This window comes from Mus caroli, unplaced genomic scaffold, assembly GCF_978045245.1.
Source record: "Mus caroli unplaced genomic scaffold, Mus_caroli_1 scaffold_13, whole genome shotgun sequence".
In the NCBI taxonomy this organism is placed as follows: Eukaryota; Metazoa; Chordata; class Mammalia; order Rodentia; family Muridae; genus Mus; species Mus caroli.
The window spans coordinates 103,464,987-103,487,473 of NW_028227268.1; the positions used below are offsets into that span (position 1 = coordinate 103,464,987).

General features: G+C 40.6%; 1 protein-coding gene across 1 annotated transcript in view; it reads left to right on the forward strand.

The window, feature by feature from the left end:
- Nucleotides 1-865: 865 nt before the first annotated feature.
- The window catches only part of Actr2 (actin related protein 2), a 49,599-nt gene continuing 27,977 nt past the window's right edge, over nt 866-22,487 (forward strand). The window contains exons 1-4 of the mRNA XM_021177502.2: nt 866-998; nt 11,934-12,044; nt 18,569-18,784; nt 21,502-21,574. Of these exons, the coding sequence (XP_021033161.1) occupies nt 951-998; nt 11,934-12,044; nt 18,569-18,784; nt 21,502-21,574 (448 nt within the window). The 5' untranslated portion in view covers nt 866-950. The remainder of the gene's footprint in view (nt 999-11,933; nt 12,045-18,568; nt 18,785-21,501; nt 21,575-22,487) is intronic.

Sequence of the window (22,487 nt, forward strand, 5' to 3'; positions counted from 1 at the left end):
TTGGCTGTCTTAGAACTAGCTCTGTAAATAGACCAGGCTGGCCAGGAACTCACAGAAATCCAACTGCCTCTACTTGTGTGCTGGGATTGAAAGCAAGTTCACCACTATCCGCTAAATGAAAGCATTATCTTTCTTTTTTGACAGGGTTTCACTTTATAGCTCTGGCTGACCTGAAACTCGCTATGTAGACCAAGCTGGCCTCGAACTTAGAAATCCGTCTGCCTCTGCCTCCCAAGTGCTGGGATTAAAGGCGAACGCAACCACTGCCCGGCTGCATATTCTATTTCTTAAAAAGGTGGGTGTAGCACTTGTCCCAGTTTCCAAGGGAGGTTACGGAGGACCTCAATTTTGAAGTCTGCATTTGGCAACATAGTGAGTTCCTGTTTGAGAAAATCAAAGAGGGAAGTGGTGAAGCAGAAAGAAACGAAAGCATCCCGCTAGGCTCCTAGGGCTGCAACTGGAGGTGTGGAATAAACCGGAGGTTTGAAACTGTTGTAGGTGTATCCACCCAGGCCTAGGAGCAATGACACATCATGCCTCGGGACCTCCAGGTGTCTTTCGGTCTTCCTAGCCCGCTGCTCCACCCTTCTCCACTGCCGCCCCGCCACACACCCTCCGGCCTTCACCTGCCTGCCTCCCGTACAACCGGCCGGGCCGCGCCCTAGGTCCCGAGACACCTTGGTCAGAGCCGCCGCCCCACCAGCCTCGCGCAGCGCCGGAAGCAGAACGAGGCGAGAGGGCACGCCCAGGTCCGCACCGGACAGCTCTCATTGGCCTTCTCGGCTGCCAGTCCCCGCTCTTCTTTTCTCTCTCTCTCTCTCTCTCTGCACCGCCCTCTTGGAGCGGCTGCCGGGCGGGGACTTCCGGTTTGGGCGGAGCGGCGGGCCGAGGGCGGGGCCGTGTGGAGGAGGAAGCAGGCCAGGCCGGGCGGCGGCTCACCAGGACGAACCATGGACAGCCAGGGCAGGAAGGTGGTGGTGTGCGACAACGGCACTGGGGTAAGGCCCGGCGGGGCGGCCGCGTGTGTGTGCGGGGTGCGCGCGGGCCCCTCGGCTGCGCGGCTGGGCTGCGGGCAGGCGCGCGGGCGGGCGAGCTCTCGGGGGGCGCCGGCCGGCCTGGAGCCGGTGGCCCGGAGCTAGGCTACCCGCGCTGCACCCGAAGGCGGCGAAACCTGTCCCCGCGCGCTCGCAAGCATCCGCCCGCGTCCCCGAGAGATGGGTCTAGGCGGTGAGAGGCCCCGTCCCTCGGTGGCGAGGAGGTCTCCATTTCCGAGGCTCGCCTGTGTTCGTCCGTACAAGACCTAGCGGCCTTCCTCTTCCTGTGTAGCGAAAGATGCCGAATGCGAGGCAGGAAACGGGTTCCGCAGAGAAAAGAGGAAGTGCTGTCAGGCCCGGGGCCGCGGCTGGAGGCTGCCCCAGGAGAGCGTGTGGGCTGTCCTTGTCGTCTGTGGTTTTGAGAGAGGGGGATGGTCAGCAGCTCCTGCTTCACCTCTTGCTTTGCATGCCACCGTATTATAGACCGTCGGCTGTGGGAAGACTTAGGAGATCTAGAACCTCTCAAGTTAATTCTAGTGGGAAGTTGGATCATTTCTGGTTCCTCCTCCGCTTTTTTTTTTCTGTTAAATACAGGATAGACACGTTTGTCTTGAAGATGCTAAAAATGTCAAAATAAGCCTAAAGTTCTGATTCAGAAAACTCTTTGCAGCTGGTTTCTTTCTATCCCCAGTTAAAAGGGTGGAGCATCAAAGTTCCAGTTTTGAAGATGCAACTGTTTCTTTCTGACTCCTTTAGTGATTTCTATTTTAGCATTGCAACATTTTGTGACTTTTCTCCTCTGCCACAGAGACGACACACAAATTAAAGTAGATTTTACTTGAATTACACCTTTGAAGCCAGATTGTTGAAAGAGAAAGGAGCTGGTATTCACTGCCATTATAGTGCAGTTTGAATTTATTATAGTTGAATTTATTACAAACTTTGACAATTACTGTACTAGTTTCATTTAAGTTAAATCTGGGCTAGAATAGGATAGGTAACAATACAAAGGGATATCCATATCACTGCTGTGGTAACAGCCCTAAGATTTAGTAACTTACAAGTTTTTAAGCAACCCCATTTATGTGCTCATTAGAGATATTTATATTTGCAGACTTCATGAAGGGATACAAAAAATGCATCTCATATTTTTTGAGATTAAAGGATAAAGCAGTGAGGGAAATGGTACAATTTTATAAAGCTTCTAAATTATCAGGAAAAAGGTTTTTTAAACAAAGCATGTATTGTTTGTTACACTATATTTAAACTAAATTATAAATGCTTAAACTTTTCAGAAATTCTTATAAAAGTACTTATTTAAAAAAAAAAATAATATCTTACTACCAAAGAGATGTCTCAGCAGTTAGGGGCACTGGTTGTTCTTGCTGAGAACCCAAGTTTTATGCCTAACATCTGTGTGGCAGCTCACAGCTATTCTGTAATTCTAGTTCAACTGTATTCTGTGTTCTTTTCTGGCCTCTGTGGGCACTAGGCATACATGTGGTACATAGACAGACACTCAAGTAAACAGACATAACACTTAAAATAGCAGTGTCTTAAAAGTGTTTTTAAAAGGCTGAAGTGGTGGCATACATCTTTTATGCCAACACTTGGGAGGCAGAAATAGGCAAATCCCCATGGCTACATAGGGAGACTCCATCCATTTTTTTTTTTTTTTTTAAGATCTGTTTCTTAGGACAAAAAGATCAGCTACTATGGCATAAGTGAAAGGAGATGATTAAAAAAAAGTTTTATGCCAGGCGTGGTGGTGCACGCCTTTAATTCCAGCACTTGGGAGGCAGAGGCAGGCAGATTTCTGAGTTCCAGGCCAGCCTGGTCTACAAAGTCAGTTCCAGGACAGCCAAGGATACACAGAGAAAAAAGTTTTATATCTATTTTTGTAATTATTTATAAACCTTATTCACTTTTTTGTCGATATGTTTGGCTGTGAATGAAATAGTCGGATCCTCATATACATCAGCTAGTTCTGATTTAAATCGTAACGCGGTTAGGAATATTGTGATGTCTTTTAAGAAAACTTGACTAATAGCTACTTAGATTTTGGGTTGTTTCTTAACTATTTATTCTTCTTTATTCATCTTAGTTTTACTTGGGTACCTGAAGTTATAATGATGCCTTTACAATTAAATATTAGAGAAGACATTAAGACTCGATTTTTTTAAAGCGGTACTAGAACAGGGGTTGGGGAGATGGCTCAGTGGATAAGCACCTGACTGAATCTCCAGGACCCACGTGGAGCTGCCACTGTAACACCAGTGCTTCCACCACAAGGTGGGAGACAGAGAAAGGAGAACCCCAGGAAGTTTTTGGGCAAGCTAGAGCTGTATGCAGCAGTGGACAGCAAAGGACAGGTGAAAGATGAGGACCAGCACTTGAAGTTGTCCTCTGATTTCCAGATGTGCACCATAGCATACAGTCTCCCACACTCTGACATATGAGTGCTCATATACATACCATCTAGTCACACACTCATGGGGGCTGGAGGGGAGCTCAGTTAGTGGACTGCTTGCCTGATGCTTGAGGAACTGGAGGCTCCATCCCCAGCACTGTACTATCCAATGTACATACCTGTAATTTCACGGGAGGTAGATACAGAAGCATCTTAAATCCTCAATTAAATGGTGGTTTCATTTACCTTTTGTATACTTTAGATTTTAAAATGTGGGCTATTTAAGAAGGTAGGTTGGTTTGTTTTTTATGATGGTAAGGATTCTACCCAAGGATTTGGGAGATAAATGTTCTTTCTGAGGTGTATCCCCAGCCCTGAAAAGTTAAAATTAAAGAAAAAAAAGTAAAGATTTGTTATCTTTTTACATGTATAGGTGTTTTGCCTGCATATATGTATGTATACCATATGCATGCCTGGTGGCCCAAGGGAGGTTGATCCTCTGGTACTGAACTTAGAGATGATTTTGAGGTACCACGTGGGTACTGGGACTGGAAGCTGGATCCTTTGCAGAAGCAAATGCTCTTAACCACATCTCTTCAGCCCCAAGAAATTAAGGTTTTAAATGTTCTTTTGATGACTTAGATGCTTGATCTACTCTCTTTTCCTATTATCCATAACTAGACTCTTGTCTCAGTAGCCCAGAGAAGGAAACCTGCTTTTTAGAATAGGGCTTTGAAAGTGGCCATTTAGGTAAAAAGTCTGCATACCTCTTTTATTTATTTATTTATTTATTTATTTATTTATTTATGGTTTGGTTTTTGGAGACAGGGTTTCTCTGTATAGCCCTGGCTATCCTGGAACTCACTCTGTAGACCAGGCTGGCCTTGAACTCAGAAATCCTCCTGCCTCTGCTTCCCAAGTGCTGGGACTAAAGGCGCGAGCCACCACTGCCTGGTCCATCTGGATACCTCTTTTTTTTTTTTTTTGGATTTTTTGAGATAGGGTTTCTCTGTGTAGCCCTGGCTGTCCTGGAACTCTGTAGACCAGGCTGGCCTCGAACTCAGAAATCCTCCTGCCTCTGCTTCCCAAGTGTTGGGATTAAAGGCGTGTGCCACCACTGCCCGGCGTGTCTGGATACCTCTTAACTGTGAATTTTGATTCCTTTCAAATTGAGTCCAGATTCCTGGTGTTAACATACAGAATTACCAGACTTCAACAGTGACTTCATTGACCAGATTTCCCAAGTGACTGCCATGTTGCTGACACAATGCTTAATAAAGTTTAATGATTGTCCATAGACATTTATAATGCTAAAATTCACATTTGTGGTTGTTTTATCATGCTTCTGCTAACATATCTGTTAAATTTAGGAGTATTTTAAGTAAAAACAAAACAACTTGAGTTTCACCATGTGGAAGGCATTGGTCTCATAGAACAACCATTGGCCTCAAATAAGAAAGGTCACTATGAAGTTGAAATACAAGCACCACCAATTATTAAATGAAAGAATACAAAGCAAGGAAGCTCAAATGGGAGTTTAAAAATCTCAGCAAGGAAGTGGAGAGATAGCCTAGCAGTTAAGAGTACTGTCCCACTGTCCCCTATCCCATCAACTGCATGGGGGCTCACAACCATTTGATGCTCTCTCTGACATGAAGATGTACATGCAGATAGAGTACTCATGCATAAAATAAATCTTTATTTTATTTATTTATTTATTTATTTATTTATTGAGACAGGGTTTCTCTGTGTAGCTCTGGCTGTCCTGGACTCACTTTGTAGACCAGGCTGGCCTCGAACTCAGAAATCCACCTGCCTCTGCCTCCCAAGTGCTAGGATTAAAGGCGTGTGCCACCACACCCGGCTAAAATTTTTTATATGTATATATCAGTCTGGTAGAGTATGCCTGTCATTCCAGTGCTTGGGGCGGCGAGGCAGAAGCATCAGGAATTTAATCTCTTCAACCTGGGCTGTGTGACTCCCTGTCTCAAAAGACAAGAAAATCCTGCTTGGTGCTACTTCCAGCATATGGGGTCACCACAAATTCAAGGGTAGCCTGGTCTACAGAGTGACATTCTGTCTCCAGAGGTTCAGTGATCATTGCACACGAGGTAGTAGAAAGAATGGTAGAGCCCAAGGCAGTGGTTAGAGCCTCGAGGAAACAGTGCTGCTTCAGACGCACAGGAACTCAACAGTGACAACATGTACGAGACCGTGCAAACCTAAGCCAGAGCAAGTTCCGGCATGGAGGGGAGTTAGGCAAGAAGTTCCACCCCAGGCAAGGAGCTATGGGGAATTCTTAGCTGCTGGTAGTGGAGGGAGAGATACAGATAGACCACCTTCCCTACTAATATATCCCCTGATAAGTCAGCTTCCCATACTCCCACGGAACACTGCACACTCAAGAAGTTTTGGACAAACTAGCCTTGATGGAAAAAAAAGACAATTGAGTGGGAAGGGATGGGGTGGTGGATCTGGGGAAGAGTTGAGGGCAGGAAGGTGAATGTGATCAAAACATGCGAAATTCTCAAAAAACTAATAAAATATTTTAAAAATGAAAGTTTTTGAGTCTTATTTAAGGAGAATGTTGCATTGATATTGAATATAGACAGGTCGGTTGTTCCTTTTTGCCTTAAGGAACATTATACCTCTTACTGTGTGGATGACTCAGTAGGAAGTAGAGAGCCTGCTCAAACCACAGTGCTACAAGGAAGAAGCTATATATGGTAAAATCTGTTTCTTGAACACTGCCTGTTACACTCAGTGAGGGAGCTCAGTCACCAGTCTTTTTTTTTTTTTTTGGTTTTTCGAGACAGGGTTTCTCTGTATAGCCCTGGCTGTCCTGGAACTCACTTTGTAGACCAGGCTGGCCTCGAACTCAGAAATTCGCCTGCCTCTGCCTCCCAAGTGCTGGGATTAAAGGCGTGCGCCACCACTGCCAGGCTCAGTCACCAGTTTTAAGAGGATTGCCACGCAGGACGGATTTCAGTGATTACAATGATACATACCACAGAGTAGCCTAGAAAAGAATATCTTCTTTGTATTTTGTTATGACTCTTAACGTTTTTTTGAGTTTTTTGAAGGTCTAGCTTGTCTATTCATTTTACATTATTGAATTTGATTATTTTGAGATTATTGGATCTTAATGCATTCAGATTTGTAATAGTGTGAGATAGCTTGGTTTATACTGTTCTGGAGGAATGTCTGACTCCTTAGAGAAATGTTGGCATTGGATTCTACGGCAGCATCTGCTTCTACCAAGCTGCTGCTTAGGCGGAGTCGAAGTCAATAGGTGTTTTTGATGTTGGCTTTTGAAACAAGGGTCTGGAGTCTGGGCTAGCATCCAATTTGCCACATAGCCAAGGATAGCCTAGAACTCTGAAAGGCTGAGAGGGAAGAAGAGAAGGAAAAAAGCCATCCTTGAACTTCTGATCCTCCAGCCTCCACCTCTTGTGTGCCATCATGTTTGGTTTATAGGTGTTGGAGAACAAACCCCAGGCTTAGTGCACAGTAGATGACTGCTCTGCTCTCTGAGCTACATTCCCAGCCCCAGGAGTAGTTTATTAGAATCCTCCTTTTTCTACTTAGAGTCGCTTTCATTGAAAAGTCTAATCCCCCGTCCGGTTTTGGTAAGGCAGTGATAGTGGTTTGTAATTGTTCATTCCTGTGGTTTCAGGGATGGCAATTTTTGTCTTCTGAGGTACTTGGAAAACATTTTTTTTTCCACTTAAAATATGCTCAAGAATGTTAAAGGCCCTTGGGCTGATCAGCAGGTTAAGGTGCTTGTCACCAATCCTGACAACTTGAGTTTGATTACTGAGACCCATGTAGTGGAGGGGGACAGTGTGCCAGAGAGCTCAAGTGTGTGTGCCTGCAAACACAGTTTCTAAAAATGTAGATTAAATTCAAAATATATATGTTTAAAAATTATGTTTATGGGGGACTCCTGCATGCCTTGTGTAGTGGAGGCCAGAAGAGGGCATCAGATCTCCTAGAACTAGATACCAACAGGTGTGAGCTGCCATGAGTGTGCTGGGGATTGAACCTGGGTCCTCTGGAAAAGCAGCCAGTGCTCTTAACTCCAGCCAATAAAAAGAGTTTTAAGATAGGAACTACCCATCTGCACAGTTGTAGTCAAAAGACATTGGTGTGACCCTTTGCTGTTATATAAATGACAGACCCATCAACCTTAGCTGTCTCCTTCCCTCACTACAGTTACCCTCAGCAAAATCCCTCTCTCCTTTTTTTTTTTTTTTTTTTTTCTCGAGACAGGCTTTCTCTGTGTAGCCCTGGCTGTCCTGGAACTCACTCTGTAGACCAGGCTGGCCTTGAAATCAGAAATCCTCTGCCTCCCAAGTGCTGGGGTTAAAGGCGTGCGCCACCACCGCCCAGTGCCCTCTCTCCTCTTAAACTTCTGATTTCTCATGTAACAAACTTACTCATTTACATTTGTTCCACAGAAAATATTTGTTATAAACTTGTAGTCTTTGATTCATTCTCTTCCTGGGTTTTGGTTTCCTTTTGGAAGTGCTGTTATTCCAGCCCACTGCCCTGTGTATGGTAAGCAAGCACTGTACCACGGAGCGAAAACATTTCTAATTTTCTTTGAGATCATTTATATCCATATAAGTGAGCATTTCATTCTGATAAATGGGTACTTTTGACTTGCCTAATGTCTATATCTGTTCTTTTTTTTTTTTTAATTTTATTTTGTGTATATGAGTACACTGTAGCTGTCTTCAGACATACCAAAATAGGGCATTGTATCTCATTACAATGATGGTTGTGAGCTACCATGTGGTTGCTGGGAATTGAACTCAGGACCTCTGGAAGAGGAACCAGTGCTCTTAACTGCTGAGCCATGCCTCCAGCCTTTAGCTTTCTGTATTTAAATAATATTTTAGTTTTATATATTCAGAATGTATATGGAAATTATGACAGGCTGGTGATGGCAGATTTTGTAATAAGATATGTCTATGGTAGAGATATGATGGGAATATTTCCTCTTATTTTTGTATTATTTCAGCTCAGATTATCAAGTAAACTGGGTTTTAACGTGAGAAACAGAAATGTTATGATTTAGGAGAAGGGTGAGAAATTTTATATATTTGTTTTAGTTTGGTTTTGATAGCCTGAGTTGGCCTTGAACCTACAATCTTTCTGCCCTAGACTCCTCCAGAGTGGGAGAACTAGTCATGAGCTGCCCCACCCAGCAAGGTGCTATTCCGTTCTTCTGTGGTAATTGTTTTCCCAAGTCTTTTTAGATCACAATCAATTATTCAAGAAGACATTGTGGGACTATGAACTGAATTCTGTTAAACATTCCTTTGGGATTGTGTCTAAACTCTTGATTTCGCTTCGGAAACACTGTCAACTGAACAAGTAGGGTATCTGATTACATATACCCTAAGACCACACTGACTTGGGCCTTTGGAGGGAGCCCAAGAAAGATTATATTGCACTTTTATTTAAGACAAAAATCTCACTGTGCATGAAGTTTTGGTTGGCTTGGCAGTCGTGTGTAGCTCAAGCGGTCCTTTTAAGTGCTGGGATTATAAACATGTTTCATCATATCAACTTGTATAATATGCTTTTAGAAATGTGTAGCTTTATCTGAAAATGCCCCAGCTTTGGTAGCTAGACAGTGAACTAACTAGGATTAAGCTTTGTGAGTTTGGAACAAAGCATTTCAAAATTTTGAGTTTCAGACATTTTTCATAATTACTTTTATATACAATTTTAACATTTTTGAAGTTCTGTTCAAAAAGACAGAATTCTGGATAGCAGAATGTTCTAGAGAGGGAATTTATAATTAAAAGTGACTCATCATGATTTCCAAAAGGGCTGCTGTAGAGACCACAGGGAAGATGTTGGTATTTTGGCAGGATTGATTTAAGCTCACATTACATAGGTTTGTGGAGGTCAGAGGACAGCATGCAAGACTCGGTTCTCTCCTTCCATCTTGTGGGTCCCAGGAATGAAAAGAACTGAGGCACTCAGGCAGATTATTAGCAAGTGCCCTCACCTTCTGAGGTGTTGTATACAGTCACCCTTACTGACCAGGACATTAATAATACCCACATTTGAGGAAGAGAACCTTTATATTCTGCTGGTGGGAATCTAAACCTGGTGAGTTACTCTGGAAATTGATGAGATTCCTCAGAAGACTGCAAATACATAATGGCTGAAGAGATAGATTTATTGGTAAAGTACATTTCCTAGAATCCCGAGGACGTGAGTTTCATCCCTAGAACCTATGTAACCATGATAGCTTGTGATTGTAATCTCAATCCTGCAGAGGTAGATAGGACATCCCCTGGCCAGCCAGTCCAGTCCAGTCTAGTCGGTGAGCCACAGCCGATGACCTATCTTAAAGGAGGTCTGAGGGTGACACCAGAAGTTACCCTGTAGTGTCTGCATATATGCACATGGGCACTTGCAAACACTTGTTTTCAAAAGATAAAAAAATAGAAGTAAACAATCAAATGACACAGTTATATTGCCCTGTGTCTTCACCCAAAAGGTCAGCATCCTTCAGATGAGTAACAAATTACTGCTGCACTGTTTCTAATAGCCAACAGATGAATTGACAAAATATTCTGCATAGTCATAGTAGAATTTCAGCCATAAAAAAGATGAAATGTCATTTTCAGGAAGATAGATGCATCTAGAGATGATATTAAGTGAAAAGGTCAGACTAAAGACAGATGCCATGCTTTCGTTTGTGGATCATAAGTTTTTTATAGATGTACAGAAAGAAGTGAAACTCTGAGCCAACAGAAGGCATTAGCAGAAGGAAGGGAACGGGAGGGTGTGGAAGGAGACTGTGGTTAAAGTACACAGTATACTTACATGAGTACACATCGAATATCAGAATAATATTTTCTGTTTCTGTTTAGTTTCTTTGGTTTGCTTGAGTGAAGAGTCTCATGATACAGCACAGGTTGCCCTTGGATTTGTAAACAATCCTCTTCCCTCAGCTTTCCAGGTTAAACTGTATGGCACCAACTTGGCTTTCTGTCCCTTTGTATTATTCCCAATGTGTGTATCTCCAGTACTGTTCTTCACTTTAGTTCTTCTAAGAGTATATGGTACCTGGTGCAACAGAACAGTAGATGTTCCTATAGAGAATTGATTCATTCCATTCCCCTGTGCACCCACGCACATGTGTGCTTGTAGTTGTTCATAAGGTAGCATAATATCTGTATATTACTTTAGTAATTACCTAACTCAATACTGTTGTAGTTATTTATGATTTTGAGACAGGGTCTCATGTAGTCCAAGCTGGCCTCAAACTTCCATATGTTAAGTTTGGGCTTCTAAGGCTGGCCTTGAACTATTTATTCTACCAACCACCTCCAGAGTACTAGAATTATGGGAATATACCATCATTCGCAGTCCTAATACAAGGTAAATGTCATATGAATAGTTATTTTCTAGTGTTTAGGGAATAATGGTAAGGTGAAAGGTATTTTCAGATATGATTTAAATATTTTTTACTCCACTTATTTGTGAATGGATAGACATGCACATGCCACAGTATATATGTAGAGGACAAAGGACAATTTTGTGGTGGAAGTTGATTCTCTGCTTCCAGGGTGCGAGACTTTAAGATTGAACTCAGCTTGTCAGGTTGGGCAGTGTATTAGTCAGGGTTCTCTAGTCACAGAACTTATGGATAGTCTCTATATAGTAAAGGAATTTATTGATGACTTACAGACTGCAGTCCAATTCCCAACAATGGTTTAGTAGTAGCTGTGAATGGAAGTCTAAGGATCTAGCAGTTACTCAGTCCCACACGGCAAGCAGGCGAAGGAGTGAGAGCGAAACTCCCTTCTTCCAGTGTCCTTATATGGTCTCCAGCAGAAGGTGTAGCCCAGATTAAAGGTGTGTTCCACCATACCTTTAATCCCAGATGACCTTGTACTCGGAGATCTCCCTGTCTTTTTTTTTTTTTTTTTTTGTGGTTTTTCGAGACAGGGTTTCTCTGTGTAGCTCTGGCTGTCCTGGAACTCACTTTGTAGACCAGGCTGGCCTCGAACTCAGAAATCCGCCTGCCTCTGCCTCCCGAGTGCTGGGATTAAAGGCGTGCGCCACCACACCCGGCTCTCCCTGTCTTAACCTTCTGGAATCCATAGCCACTATGCCTCAAGATCTCCATACCAAGATCCAGATCAGAAACTTCTATCTCTCAGCCTCCAGATTAGGGTCACTGGTGAGCCTTCCAATTCTGTTTTGTTTTGTTTTGTTTTGTTTTGTTTTGTTTTGTTTTGTTTTTTTGGTTTTTCGAGACAGGCTTTCTCTGTGTAGCCCTGGCTGTCCTGGAACTCACTTTGTAGACCAGGCTGGCCTCGAACTCAGAAATCCGCCTGCCTCTGCCTCCCGAGTGCTGGGATTAAAGGCGTGCGCCACCACGCCCAGCTTTGATACTGTTTTTAAATAACTAGTAAATGCTTGGCTACTAACCTGCTTTTTCTGTTTCCTTCCAGTTTGTGAAGTGTGGATATGCAGGCTCTAATTTTCCAGAACACATCTTCCCAGCTTTGGTTGGAAGACCTATTATCAGATCAACCACCAAAGTGGGAAACATTGAAATCAAGGTAATGTTTTATTCATTGTTAAATATCCGTGAGGATGTTTGAGGTGATCTTCGAACTAAGTAATGTAAAGTACAATGTCAGGAAAAGCAAAGGGGGATCAGAACCTCTCATCATTAATGTAAACAAAGGCAAAAAAGATCCCTTAGGTTTTTTATCCTCTTCGTCTATGTAAAGCATGGTAACCATTATTATATGGAGTATAAAATGTAAGCTTTTAAAATTAGGTACAAAATTGATACATATTAGTGCCGTAAAGTCTTCTTGCATAGTTTAATTTGAAAAAAACAAAAAAACAAAAAACAAGAAAAAAAACAAACGAGCCTGGCAGTCTTGTGTTTTGCAGTTGTTAGTGTCTTAGTATCTCTGAGACTTGAGGCTTTACTCTCCGTGCTGTCATAGGCTGGCCCTCCTCCTCTTTCTATAGAGTGAGACAGGAAAGCACAGAGGTCTAGACTGGCTCTTCTCACCCTTACAGTTCATTTTTCATAATGTGCTGGAGGAAGCCAATCTTTATGTGGTCTTACACTATAGGTCTTAACCATATGGAAGTCGAGGCAAATTGTCATTAGCCAAAGTACTTCACATGAGAGACCCAGCACATTTTTCTCCCACAGAACTAGAATTCAAGCAGCAATCACATTGTTTTCTAAGAAATAAAGTAATTGAGAGAGCACCAATTGACTTTAAATTCTGAATGTGGCCAGGGTTCAAGTTACCAAACATACTTTTGGAGTTTAGGGACTTTAAAAATGGGATTTTTTTTTCCATTGGTTTTGTGGGTAGTTAACATTGTTGGTCCTGTTGGGACAGTCTTTGGCAAGACTTAGTAGGGTGTACATCTTTGAGACATCTGAGGGGCTGAGAAAGGTGATGGTTGGTGTTAATTGCTGATAGAGGTTTCTGTGTTTTAGGTCCCTAGTAGGGAGTTAGAGAATGGGTTACATGATGGATAAAAATTATCATGGAAACTGAGGTTCTGTGTTTGTTTTTAAAAGCCTAAAAGTGAATTCTGCCCTTTGGTAGGTTTTAAAAACTTAAGTGGTTCATTCAATATAAGATATTTAAGAAAAGGCCTTGAGGGAAATTTGCTAGATTCCTTTTTCTCTTTTCATAAATGTTTATTCTGATTGAATTTTATCTTTTCTTTTCTTGGAGACAAGATCTCACTATGTAGTCTAGGCTGGCCTGAACTCATAGAGAGCCTGCCTCTGCCTCCACGTGTAAGATTAATGGCATGTATCAGGACACCTGTCACATTCTGTCTTGGAAGAACTTCAGCTTAAAACTTAGCTAGTAGTGTGGTGAAGGGAACTGAGTGGCAGCAGTCATTTCATTTTCTAATTTAGTAGCTGGCTTTAAACATTTTTTATGGATGATAACATATTTGAGGTTCAGAGAAATATAACTATATTATTTATATATTTCCCAGCATGAAAGAAACAACACATTTCTTCACACCTGCTTTCTTGGTTTTTAATTTAAGGCCAAGTGATAGAAATGAGCAGTTTTCTTGGGAGACATTTCCCAGGGACTACCCAGTGGCCTTGCTGATACAGTGCTTCAGTCTGTGTTTTGTTACTTTAGTTCTTTTCACTTTGCTCTTTTAAGCCTTTCAAGTTAAATGGCTTTCCTTTCACATGAATACTAGGGTTTAGATAAACACTCCTGAACTAACTCTTACAGACCTAGGCCTTTGCTGTTACCATGTATTTTCCTTAATTGAAGTTCTTAAATTCAGTAATGAGCTACGTTTGACATTTTGGAATTCCTGTGCATAGAAAATTGACTTATATTTGTATGTCTTGTTAGCTAAAATATGATAGTAAACTAAAAACTATGGAAATTTAAATCATTTATTTAGTTAATTTTCAGTTAGAAGTAATTACTGTCCATGTTCATTTGGCCCTGATAATTAACACCATAAGTTATAGTGGTACTGCATCTGACCTCAGCCTAATTTGTCTCTGTTGCTTGTGTGTTTAAACATTTCAGTGAGGATTTTATGTAGGCCTTTTCTGACTCTTGCTTCTACCTTCTCTTTCTTCACCTTTCTTGACCTGTTGAAGTAGAATAACAAAAAGATGGTAAGTGAGGTTACACACATGCTCTCTGTTTGTTTTCCACTGTGCTTGGTGGGACAGTAGTTGTTGGTTTGTGTCCCTTTAGTATGGGGAGGGGGAGGAAAATCCTTATTTTTGTTTGAGTGCTTTAATTTCTAGCCCTTTTTATTTCTTCAATTTGGTAGCAACTAATAAAGTCTTATACTTTCCTGATTGCATACAATGAACCAAAAAAGAACTAATTACTAACATAGTTTTGAATTGTTTTCCTTATTTTTTTGTAGATGAATGTTATAATTAAATGGAATGTGGTGTGCATAATACAGAAATGAAGTAGCTATGTGATATAGACAGAAAATGGGGGTTATTTGTTATATTGGGAGACTCAGTTTATTGGTTGATGTTATATATTGCCTATCATACTGAGGGCTATATTTGTAGCCAGTACAATATCATATATGTATTTGGTAAGCTGAGTAAAAATTTAATGTGTAAATGAAAAAAAAAAATAACAACAGAAAACCGGTTTCCATGTCATCCTTACTGATGAATAGATTTGATATTATCTGAGAATTAAAAAAAAAAACTCAACAAAAAACCCCAAAACATACCTATCAGGCTTTCATACAAATAAAGGGCACACACACATACAAATACTATTGTGTAGACCCTCCCCTTTTAAAAACAAACAAACAAACTAGAGGCTTGCTGGGCCTATCTCAGACATTAATGTGTTATTACATTTTTCTGTGGTAGTGTTTAAAATTCTTATTTTTTTTTCTGCGTAAAAGAGCATGCATTTATCTTAGATACTAAAGAGTTTTTCAGAAAGGGTATAGTTGTAGAGAATAGTATGGTCATAATTTTAAAGTTTTTTTTTAATCAGAAATAGATATAGAAATAGAAATGTTTAATTGGTATTATAAATATATTTGTTCCTTCAGTATAAAAATAAAATTCTCAATATTCTGGATGGAGAGAAAGAACATCTTTTGAGACAGCCTCACTCTATAACCTGCACTCTTGCCTGCTTTTTTTCTGGTTTCATAGTTTCCTTTTAGGAATGGAATTGTGGTTTAAAGCTTCATTTTTTTTTCTTTTTTTTAGTTCAAAGTGACATTGTTCAAAATCATTCTTGGCAAACATAATCTAACTGTATAAATGGCTTAAAAGCAGTGACTCGGTCACTGAGTTTTCAAGTAGTGGGTGAGGTTTAGTCCTGACCTCCAGTGTTGGGAAACAGTGAAGACTCAAGAGTCCTCTGAAAGGGATATTTGAAAGCTGAAAGATTCTAGGGAAGATTTTAGATGTTCTAGGTCTTGTTTGATTGGCTGGTTGGTTTTTTGTTTGTTTTTGTTTTTTCTGCAGACAGGTTTTTATATAGCTTAGGCTGGCGTCAGTCTTCTTGTGGAGCTTAGGATAGAGATAGTGTTGAGCTTCTTCTTATCTTCCTGCCTTGATCTAGAGTTCTGGGATTACAAGCTTGTGCCAACTCTTGGCTGTTTAGTGTTTTGATTCGTGGTCTCCCTATGTAACCCAGGCTGAGCTTGAACTCTCAGGCAGTCTTCATTTTCCTACCCTAGGCCTTTGTGTGCCTGCCACGCCATACCTGTTAGTCATTGCCTTTTCTTTTGTTTGTTTTGTTTTTTGACAAAATTTCATGTATCTCAAGCTGGCCTTCTACTTTTGATCCTCTTGCCTCTACCTCCCAATCTACCTCTGTAAGATTACAGACAGTGTGCTATCACACCTGATTTTAGGTCATGCTAAGGTGGAACCCAGGGCTTTCATGCATGCTAAGCAAGAACTGTACCAACTGGGCAGCACCTCTGGCCTGTTGGAGAGTTTAAAGGAGTGGCTCTCAGCCTTCCTAACGCCATGACCCTTTAATACAGTTCCTCATTTTTAGTGCTTCCCAACTATAAAATTATTTTACTGCTTCATAACTGTAATTTTGATACTGTTATGAATCATAATGTAAATATCTGATAAGTAAAATATCTGATATGTGGATTATTCCCCCCCTCCAAAGGGGTCTTGACCCACAGGTTGAAAACCATGGGTTTAAAATTAATTTTAGCAACAGATTTTCATAAAATCCCTTGAAGTTACACTCTTCATTTTTTTTAAAGGTTTATTTATTTATTAATGTAAGTACACCGTAGCTGTCTTCAGACACTCCAGAAGAGGGCATCAGATCTTGTTACAGATGGTTGTGAGCCATCATGTGGTTTCTGGGATTTGAACTCAGGAACTTCAGAAGAGCAATCAGTGCTCTTAACTGCTGAGCCATCTCTCCAGCCCCCACTCTTCCATTTTTAAATGTCCTTTTTGTTTAGAGGGAACTAAGGGTACTCAGCGTCAGATGTCCCTTACAGTTAATATTTCATAATATGTGTAGTCCTAGGAGAAGATTCACGAGGCTTTAATTTTGATTTGCTATAAAGTCGAGCATCTATAACCCTTTAATTATGAGGAATTAAAAACTAAGCATTCTATTGACATTGGATCATACTTAATCTAAATTGATTGAAATAATGGTGACTACTAATCAATTATCTAAGTCAGTTGTCTTGTATAATACAATGAAAAATATTATCATAGGAGCAAATTAAAAAATTGGTATGAAAGTATACTTTTTAATAGCCAAAGTAGCATATAGATTTCTTCCCTATTTTATATTAAATGTTCAGCACATACAGTTATGTTAAACAGGTTTTACAGGCCCCTCCATATACCTGTACCTAGATTCCAGTATTAATATTTATTATTCTAAGCCAGGTGTAGTGGTTTAGAAAGGCACACCTTTAATCCCACTTTAATCCTAACACTTGGGAGGCAGAGGCAGGCAGATCTCTGTGTGTTTGAGGTTAGCCTGGTCTACATGGAGAGTTCCAGGACAGCCAGGGCTACCGTAGATGGGCCCCGTCTCAAAAACGTTTATCATTCTGGGTAATTACATACCTACTCTTCCATCAAAATGCCTTGGTTTTATTTGTTTTGCTGTGTTATAAGTTAACAGATAGTAGTAAACTTCCCCATGCATGCCTTTACCCAGAGTTCACAGTATAGAACTTTCCAGCTTTGCCTTTCCAGTCTGAACAGCTGAGAGTCAAGAAACTTGAGTGTTGGCTTGGGGGAATTGACTTTATAAGGAGTTGGTTGCAACAGAAGGTTGTAGTGAACTCTGCTTTCCTTTTGCCATTATTGTATTTTCCAGAAATCTGTCTTTAATAGGCTCTCCATCCTGGCTTTCAAGGTTAAAATTACTTTTCTGGAACATTTCTAGTTCTAATTTTTTCTTTTCCCCAGTGCTACAGATTGAACCCAGAGAATAATAAATATTAATACTGGAATCTAGGTACAGGTATATGGAGGGGCCTGTAAAACCTGTTTAACATAACTGTATGTGCTGAACATTTAATATAAAATAGGGAAGAAATCTATATGCTACTTTGGCTATTAACAAGTATACTTTCATACCATGCTAAGCAAGCACTTACACATGCTAAGCAAGCACTCTTACCACTAGAGATATATCCCCACCCTTAAAGTTCATAATTTTTTGAAGTTTTGTTTACATCTTCTCATGTTGGCTTTGTCATTTTTTCCCTTTATTTCCCCATAATTTGAACTTGTTTTATACACCAAATAGTAGCTTTTTCTGGTACTAATTTCTAATTGGATTCATCAACAGAGGTCTATTTCTAAAATATTTAAATATTAGAATATTGCTTGCATTGTTATACATACAAAGTTTTTTTTTTTAATTTAAATGTGGGTAACTTTAAATATGCTCTCATTGGAGACAGATTGTGAGTATTGGGCTTTATGAAAGATAGCATTGATTTTCAATATTATACTTCAAGATTAAAAATGTTGCCCATGAGATAACTCTAAAAGAGCTGTTTTAATTCATACACATATAGACATTTGTGAAGTTTGTTAATTGGGTGTATATGTATGTGTATGATGCATTGTTATAGATTTATAGAATCATGGTTTTTGCATCTACATTTCTATAAATCATTTTGATAGGAAAGAACTGTGCTTGTGTGCATTGAGCATTTCTCAAGTTTCCCCCTGATGTGCTATTTCACATGTCACAGGACTTATTTTTTTGAACATTTGAGCAAAAGAAACAGATGAAACCTCATACAAACCCTTCAAAATATGAAAATATGGGTTTTATTTGTGCTAATGCTCTTCTTTTGGAAACATGTATTAAAGGTAAGGTCAATTTATTGATTTAAACACATAGTATATAAAATATTGATTTAACTTTGTAAGCTGGTCTTGAAAGAAAAGATTTTTAACTTTTAAGTAAAAAAACTTGATCTGCAAGTTCCAGAAAGTTTAAAATTGAATCATTCCTGAGTTTTCTGAGCTACAGGAATATCATTTTCTAAAACTTCTTTATGTAAAGTTTTGACCATTTTAAAGCTTCCATATCTCATCTTGTAGGACCTTATGGTTGGTGATGAGGCAAGTGAGCTGCGTTCCATGTTGGAAGTGAACTACCCTATGGAGAATGGCATCGTGCGGAATTGGGATGACATGAAGCACCTGTGGGACTACACATTTGGACCAGAGAAACTCAATATAGACACCAGGAACTGCAAGATTTTACTTACAGAACCTCCCATGAATCCAACCAAAAACAGAGAGAAGATTGTAGAGGTAAGTTTTGATTGGCTAGCATAATATCCATGTGTATCTCTGTGATAGAATGTTAAATCAGTTTTTTTCTTCTTGCTGCTTCTGCTGCAAAGGATAAGTAAAGCAATTGTTTTGCCCTAGATCCTGATTATTTTCCATGTACTCATCTGAAATCTGAAGACCATGTTAATGATGCACATGAAACTGAATTTTGGAGCATTGTAGATTTTGGAGTTTTGGAGTAAGGGTAAATGTAAATGAGCTGGTAAATGTAAATGAGCAAATATTACAAAATCTAAAAGCAGAAGTCTCTCTCTGGTCCCCAGCATTTTGGATTAGGGACAGTGAACATGTGTGTGCTAGTAGATGAGACCACTCTTCTCTCCCTAAGTTAGGTGGTTGAGTTAAGTAGTTAAGTAGTAGAAAGCAGTTGACCTAGTGGGACAATAGTGACGTTAGGAGCGTGAGAAGTTGTGGTGGTAAGTCTTTCATGTGACAGTGCTGTTTAATAAAGACAGGCTAAGGACGCTGCTGGGTAGCAGGGAAAGGGCATTCCAAAGCAGAGAGAAGAGCTAGCATGGCATCTGTATACTTGAGAGCAGGCAAGCGGCTGTTATGGCTGGAGGCCTAGGAAGGGGATGGCTGAAGAAACAAGCTAGAGTAAGTAGTAGTAGTACCTTGTTGGTTTCTTGTAGGAGCTGGCCTGGGGCAGTGCGGGCAGGAGGGGGCTGCCGTAGCTAAGGTTTAGAGTTTGCCGTGAGTGTGCCACAGGGAGACGGCAGAAGAGACACCAATTTAGAGACTTTGACAGTATGTACATGAAAGATCATGATGGGTAAGATCAGGAGTGGCAGTAGAAATGTGAGAAATACCAGATTGTTAGTTTACTTTGAAGGAGGTAGGCCTAAAGGATTTTTTTATGGTTTAAATACAGGGGGCACTTGGAGAAAGTTTTCGTTTGAGTAATTAGAAGGAATGAGGAAAAAGCTGAGAATAGCAGAATGCGATTTAAGGCAGTGATCAGGAAGAGTTTATTTTAGATATGTTCAAGTTTGAGGTCCTTATTAAACATCTGCATAGAAGTGACAATACGTGTGTGTGTGTCACTTCTATGCAGATGTTTAATAAGGACCTCAATACATGTGTGTGTGTGTGTGTGTGTGTGTGTACATGTGTATGAACAAAGAGTTCAGGAAAATAGAGTGGAATTCAAGATAAAAACTTAAAAGTCTTTGGAATCTAGAGAGGGTGCTTTTCACAAAGCAGTGAGAGGAGAAAGTGGTAAGAAGGCAGGGCCTGTAGAAGAGATTGAAAGCTATTGAGGTAAGGGCAGGCAGGAGAGCTGGAGTCCTCATTTAATAACAGACTTTGGAGGACTTTTCATTTTGTTGATATATGCCTACACAGCAGCAGCAACTTCCTTATTAAATAGATGCTGGAATAGAATGTTAGAAGGTCAAGTTAATTGATGAAGTTGTATTCCAAAGTTGTAAAACTGAAGTTCTGTATAGTTATCATTGCAATCAGTTATCGATATCTAGATATTCAGTGGTTGCTTAAGTGGATGAACAGAACACAGCATTCAAGGTCTACTCAATTGACTTGGGTGCAGAGAATGAGCACAGGTGTGACCAGAGCGGGCCCAAGAAAATGCCTTCTCCCTCCAGTGTAGTTCATTGTGAAGGGGTTACAATCTGGACTCAAATAGAGGCAGTGGGCTGGGCAGCTGAGCCACCTTTGCATCTGACAACTTAGTATTTTAATGTTTGTCTTCACCTCATTTTTCCAGCCATCCATTCAGCCATCCGGCTGGCCAGCCAGCCAGCCCACTGCTAGGGAATCACACCCAGAGTTCCATTCAAGCTAGAAAGAGCTCTTCTACTGAATTACAAACATCCCCAGTCCTATTTCTTTTATTATTTGTTTTTAATTGCTGGGGTTGGGGATGGGGAGGTAGAGCCAGTTTTGACCCTGCTTGGGGGAAATAAGCAGATATTTCTTTCTTTTTCTTTTTTCTTCATTTATTTGGTGTGTGTTTATGTATAGGTGCATGTGCACACTTGAGTATCCATGGATGGACAATTTGTGGGGAGTTTTTTTTCCCTCTACCATGTGGGTTCTGGAGATTGAACTTTAGCTGCTGAGCCATTTCTCTAGTCCTAAGATATGTCTTTTTATTTCTTTAATCTGACTTCTTTTTACATTGATGCTTTTGTCTGTGTGTATATGTGAGAGTGCACAGGCACAAATGAGCACCACCCTGTGTATCTGCAGGTGAAAGGACACCTGTGAGAATCAGTTTTCTCTTTCCACTGTGTGGGTCCTAAGCGCCTGTACTGGCTGAGTAATCTTGCTGGTCCCAGGCAGGTGTTTGTTTGTTTGTTTGCAGTGTCAGTTTACTAAATTTTGTGTGATGCTTTCTTTCATACTGGTTAGCCACTGACTATAGTATATTCAGAAGTCTTTGCTTTGAAGCACTTACAAATGATCCAAGACTCAACTCAGATGTTTATATGTGCTTGCATGCAGGCATATTAGTATCCAGAACTCTGCCCTAATAACTGAGGTAGAGGTAGGCTTTATAAGGGCAAGAAGAACTGGTTAGAATGGATGCTCAGGGTCCTTTGGTGGCACCTAAATCAACTGATCTGTATTTCGAGCATGAAGGAAATAAATAAATGTGTATAGAGTTTTCTCTATAAACCACCTCCCTCTTTTCCTTCTCTTTCCATTTTCAGGTAATGTTTGAAACTTACCAGTTTTCTGGTGTGTATGTAGCCATCCAGGCAGTTCTGACTTTGTATGCTCAAGGTAAGTAAAGTAAGCTTAACTGTTAGGAAAATTAATTCAGCAAATACTATATGCCACAGAAATCTAATTTGTCACCAAAGTCCATTACTGGGGAGCTGGAGAGTTGACTCAGTGGTTAAGTGAGTTCTTGTGAAGGACTCAGGTTCCTCTGTGTGGATACATGGAGGCTCACAGCCCTCTGTCTGTGACTCTGGTTCCAGAGGTTCCAGTGGGAGGGCACTTAATGCACCTGGTACACAGACACACATTCAGGTAAACATTGTTACAGATAAGGTTAAAGTAAATAAAATTTAATCAGACAAACAAACCAAACCTGAGAAGTCCATTACTTCTATATAGTCCCTCTTCAAAACCTTACACTTCTTTTTTTTTCTAATTTTTAATATTTTTTTATTACATATTTTCCTCAATTACATTTCCAATGCTATCCCAAAAGTCCCCCACACGCCCCCCCACTTCCCTACCCACCCATTCCCATTCTTTTGGCCCTGGCATTCCCCTATATTGGGGCATATAAAGTTTGCAAGTCCAATGGGCCTCTCTTTCCAGTGATGGCCGGCTAGGCCATCTTTTGATACAAATGCAGCTAGAGTCAAGAGCTCTGGGGTACTGGTTAGTTCATAATAATGTTCCACCTATGGGGTTGCAGTTCCCTTTAGCTCCTTGGGTACTTTCTCTAGCTCCTCCATTGGGGGCCCTGTGTTCCATCCAATAGCTGACTGTGAGCATCCACTTCTGTGTTTGCTAGGCCCCGGCATAGTCTCACAAGAGACAGCTATATTTGGGTCCTTTCAGCAAAATCTTGCTAGAACCTTACACTTCTATGTGTCTGTCTCTGTGTATGTGCCATATGCATGTGTGTATAGGGATGTATACTTGGGAAGCTAGAGGTTGATGCCAGCTATCTTTCTCA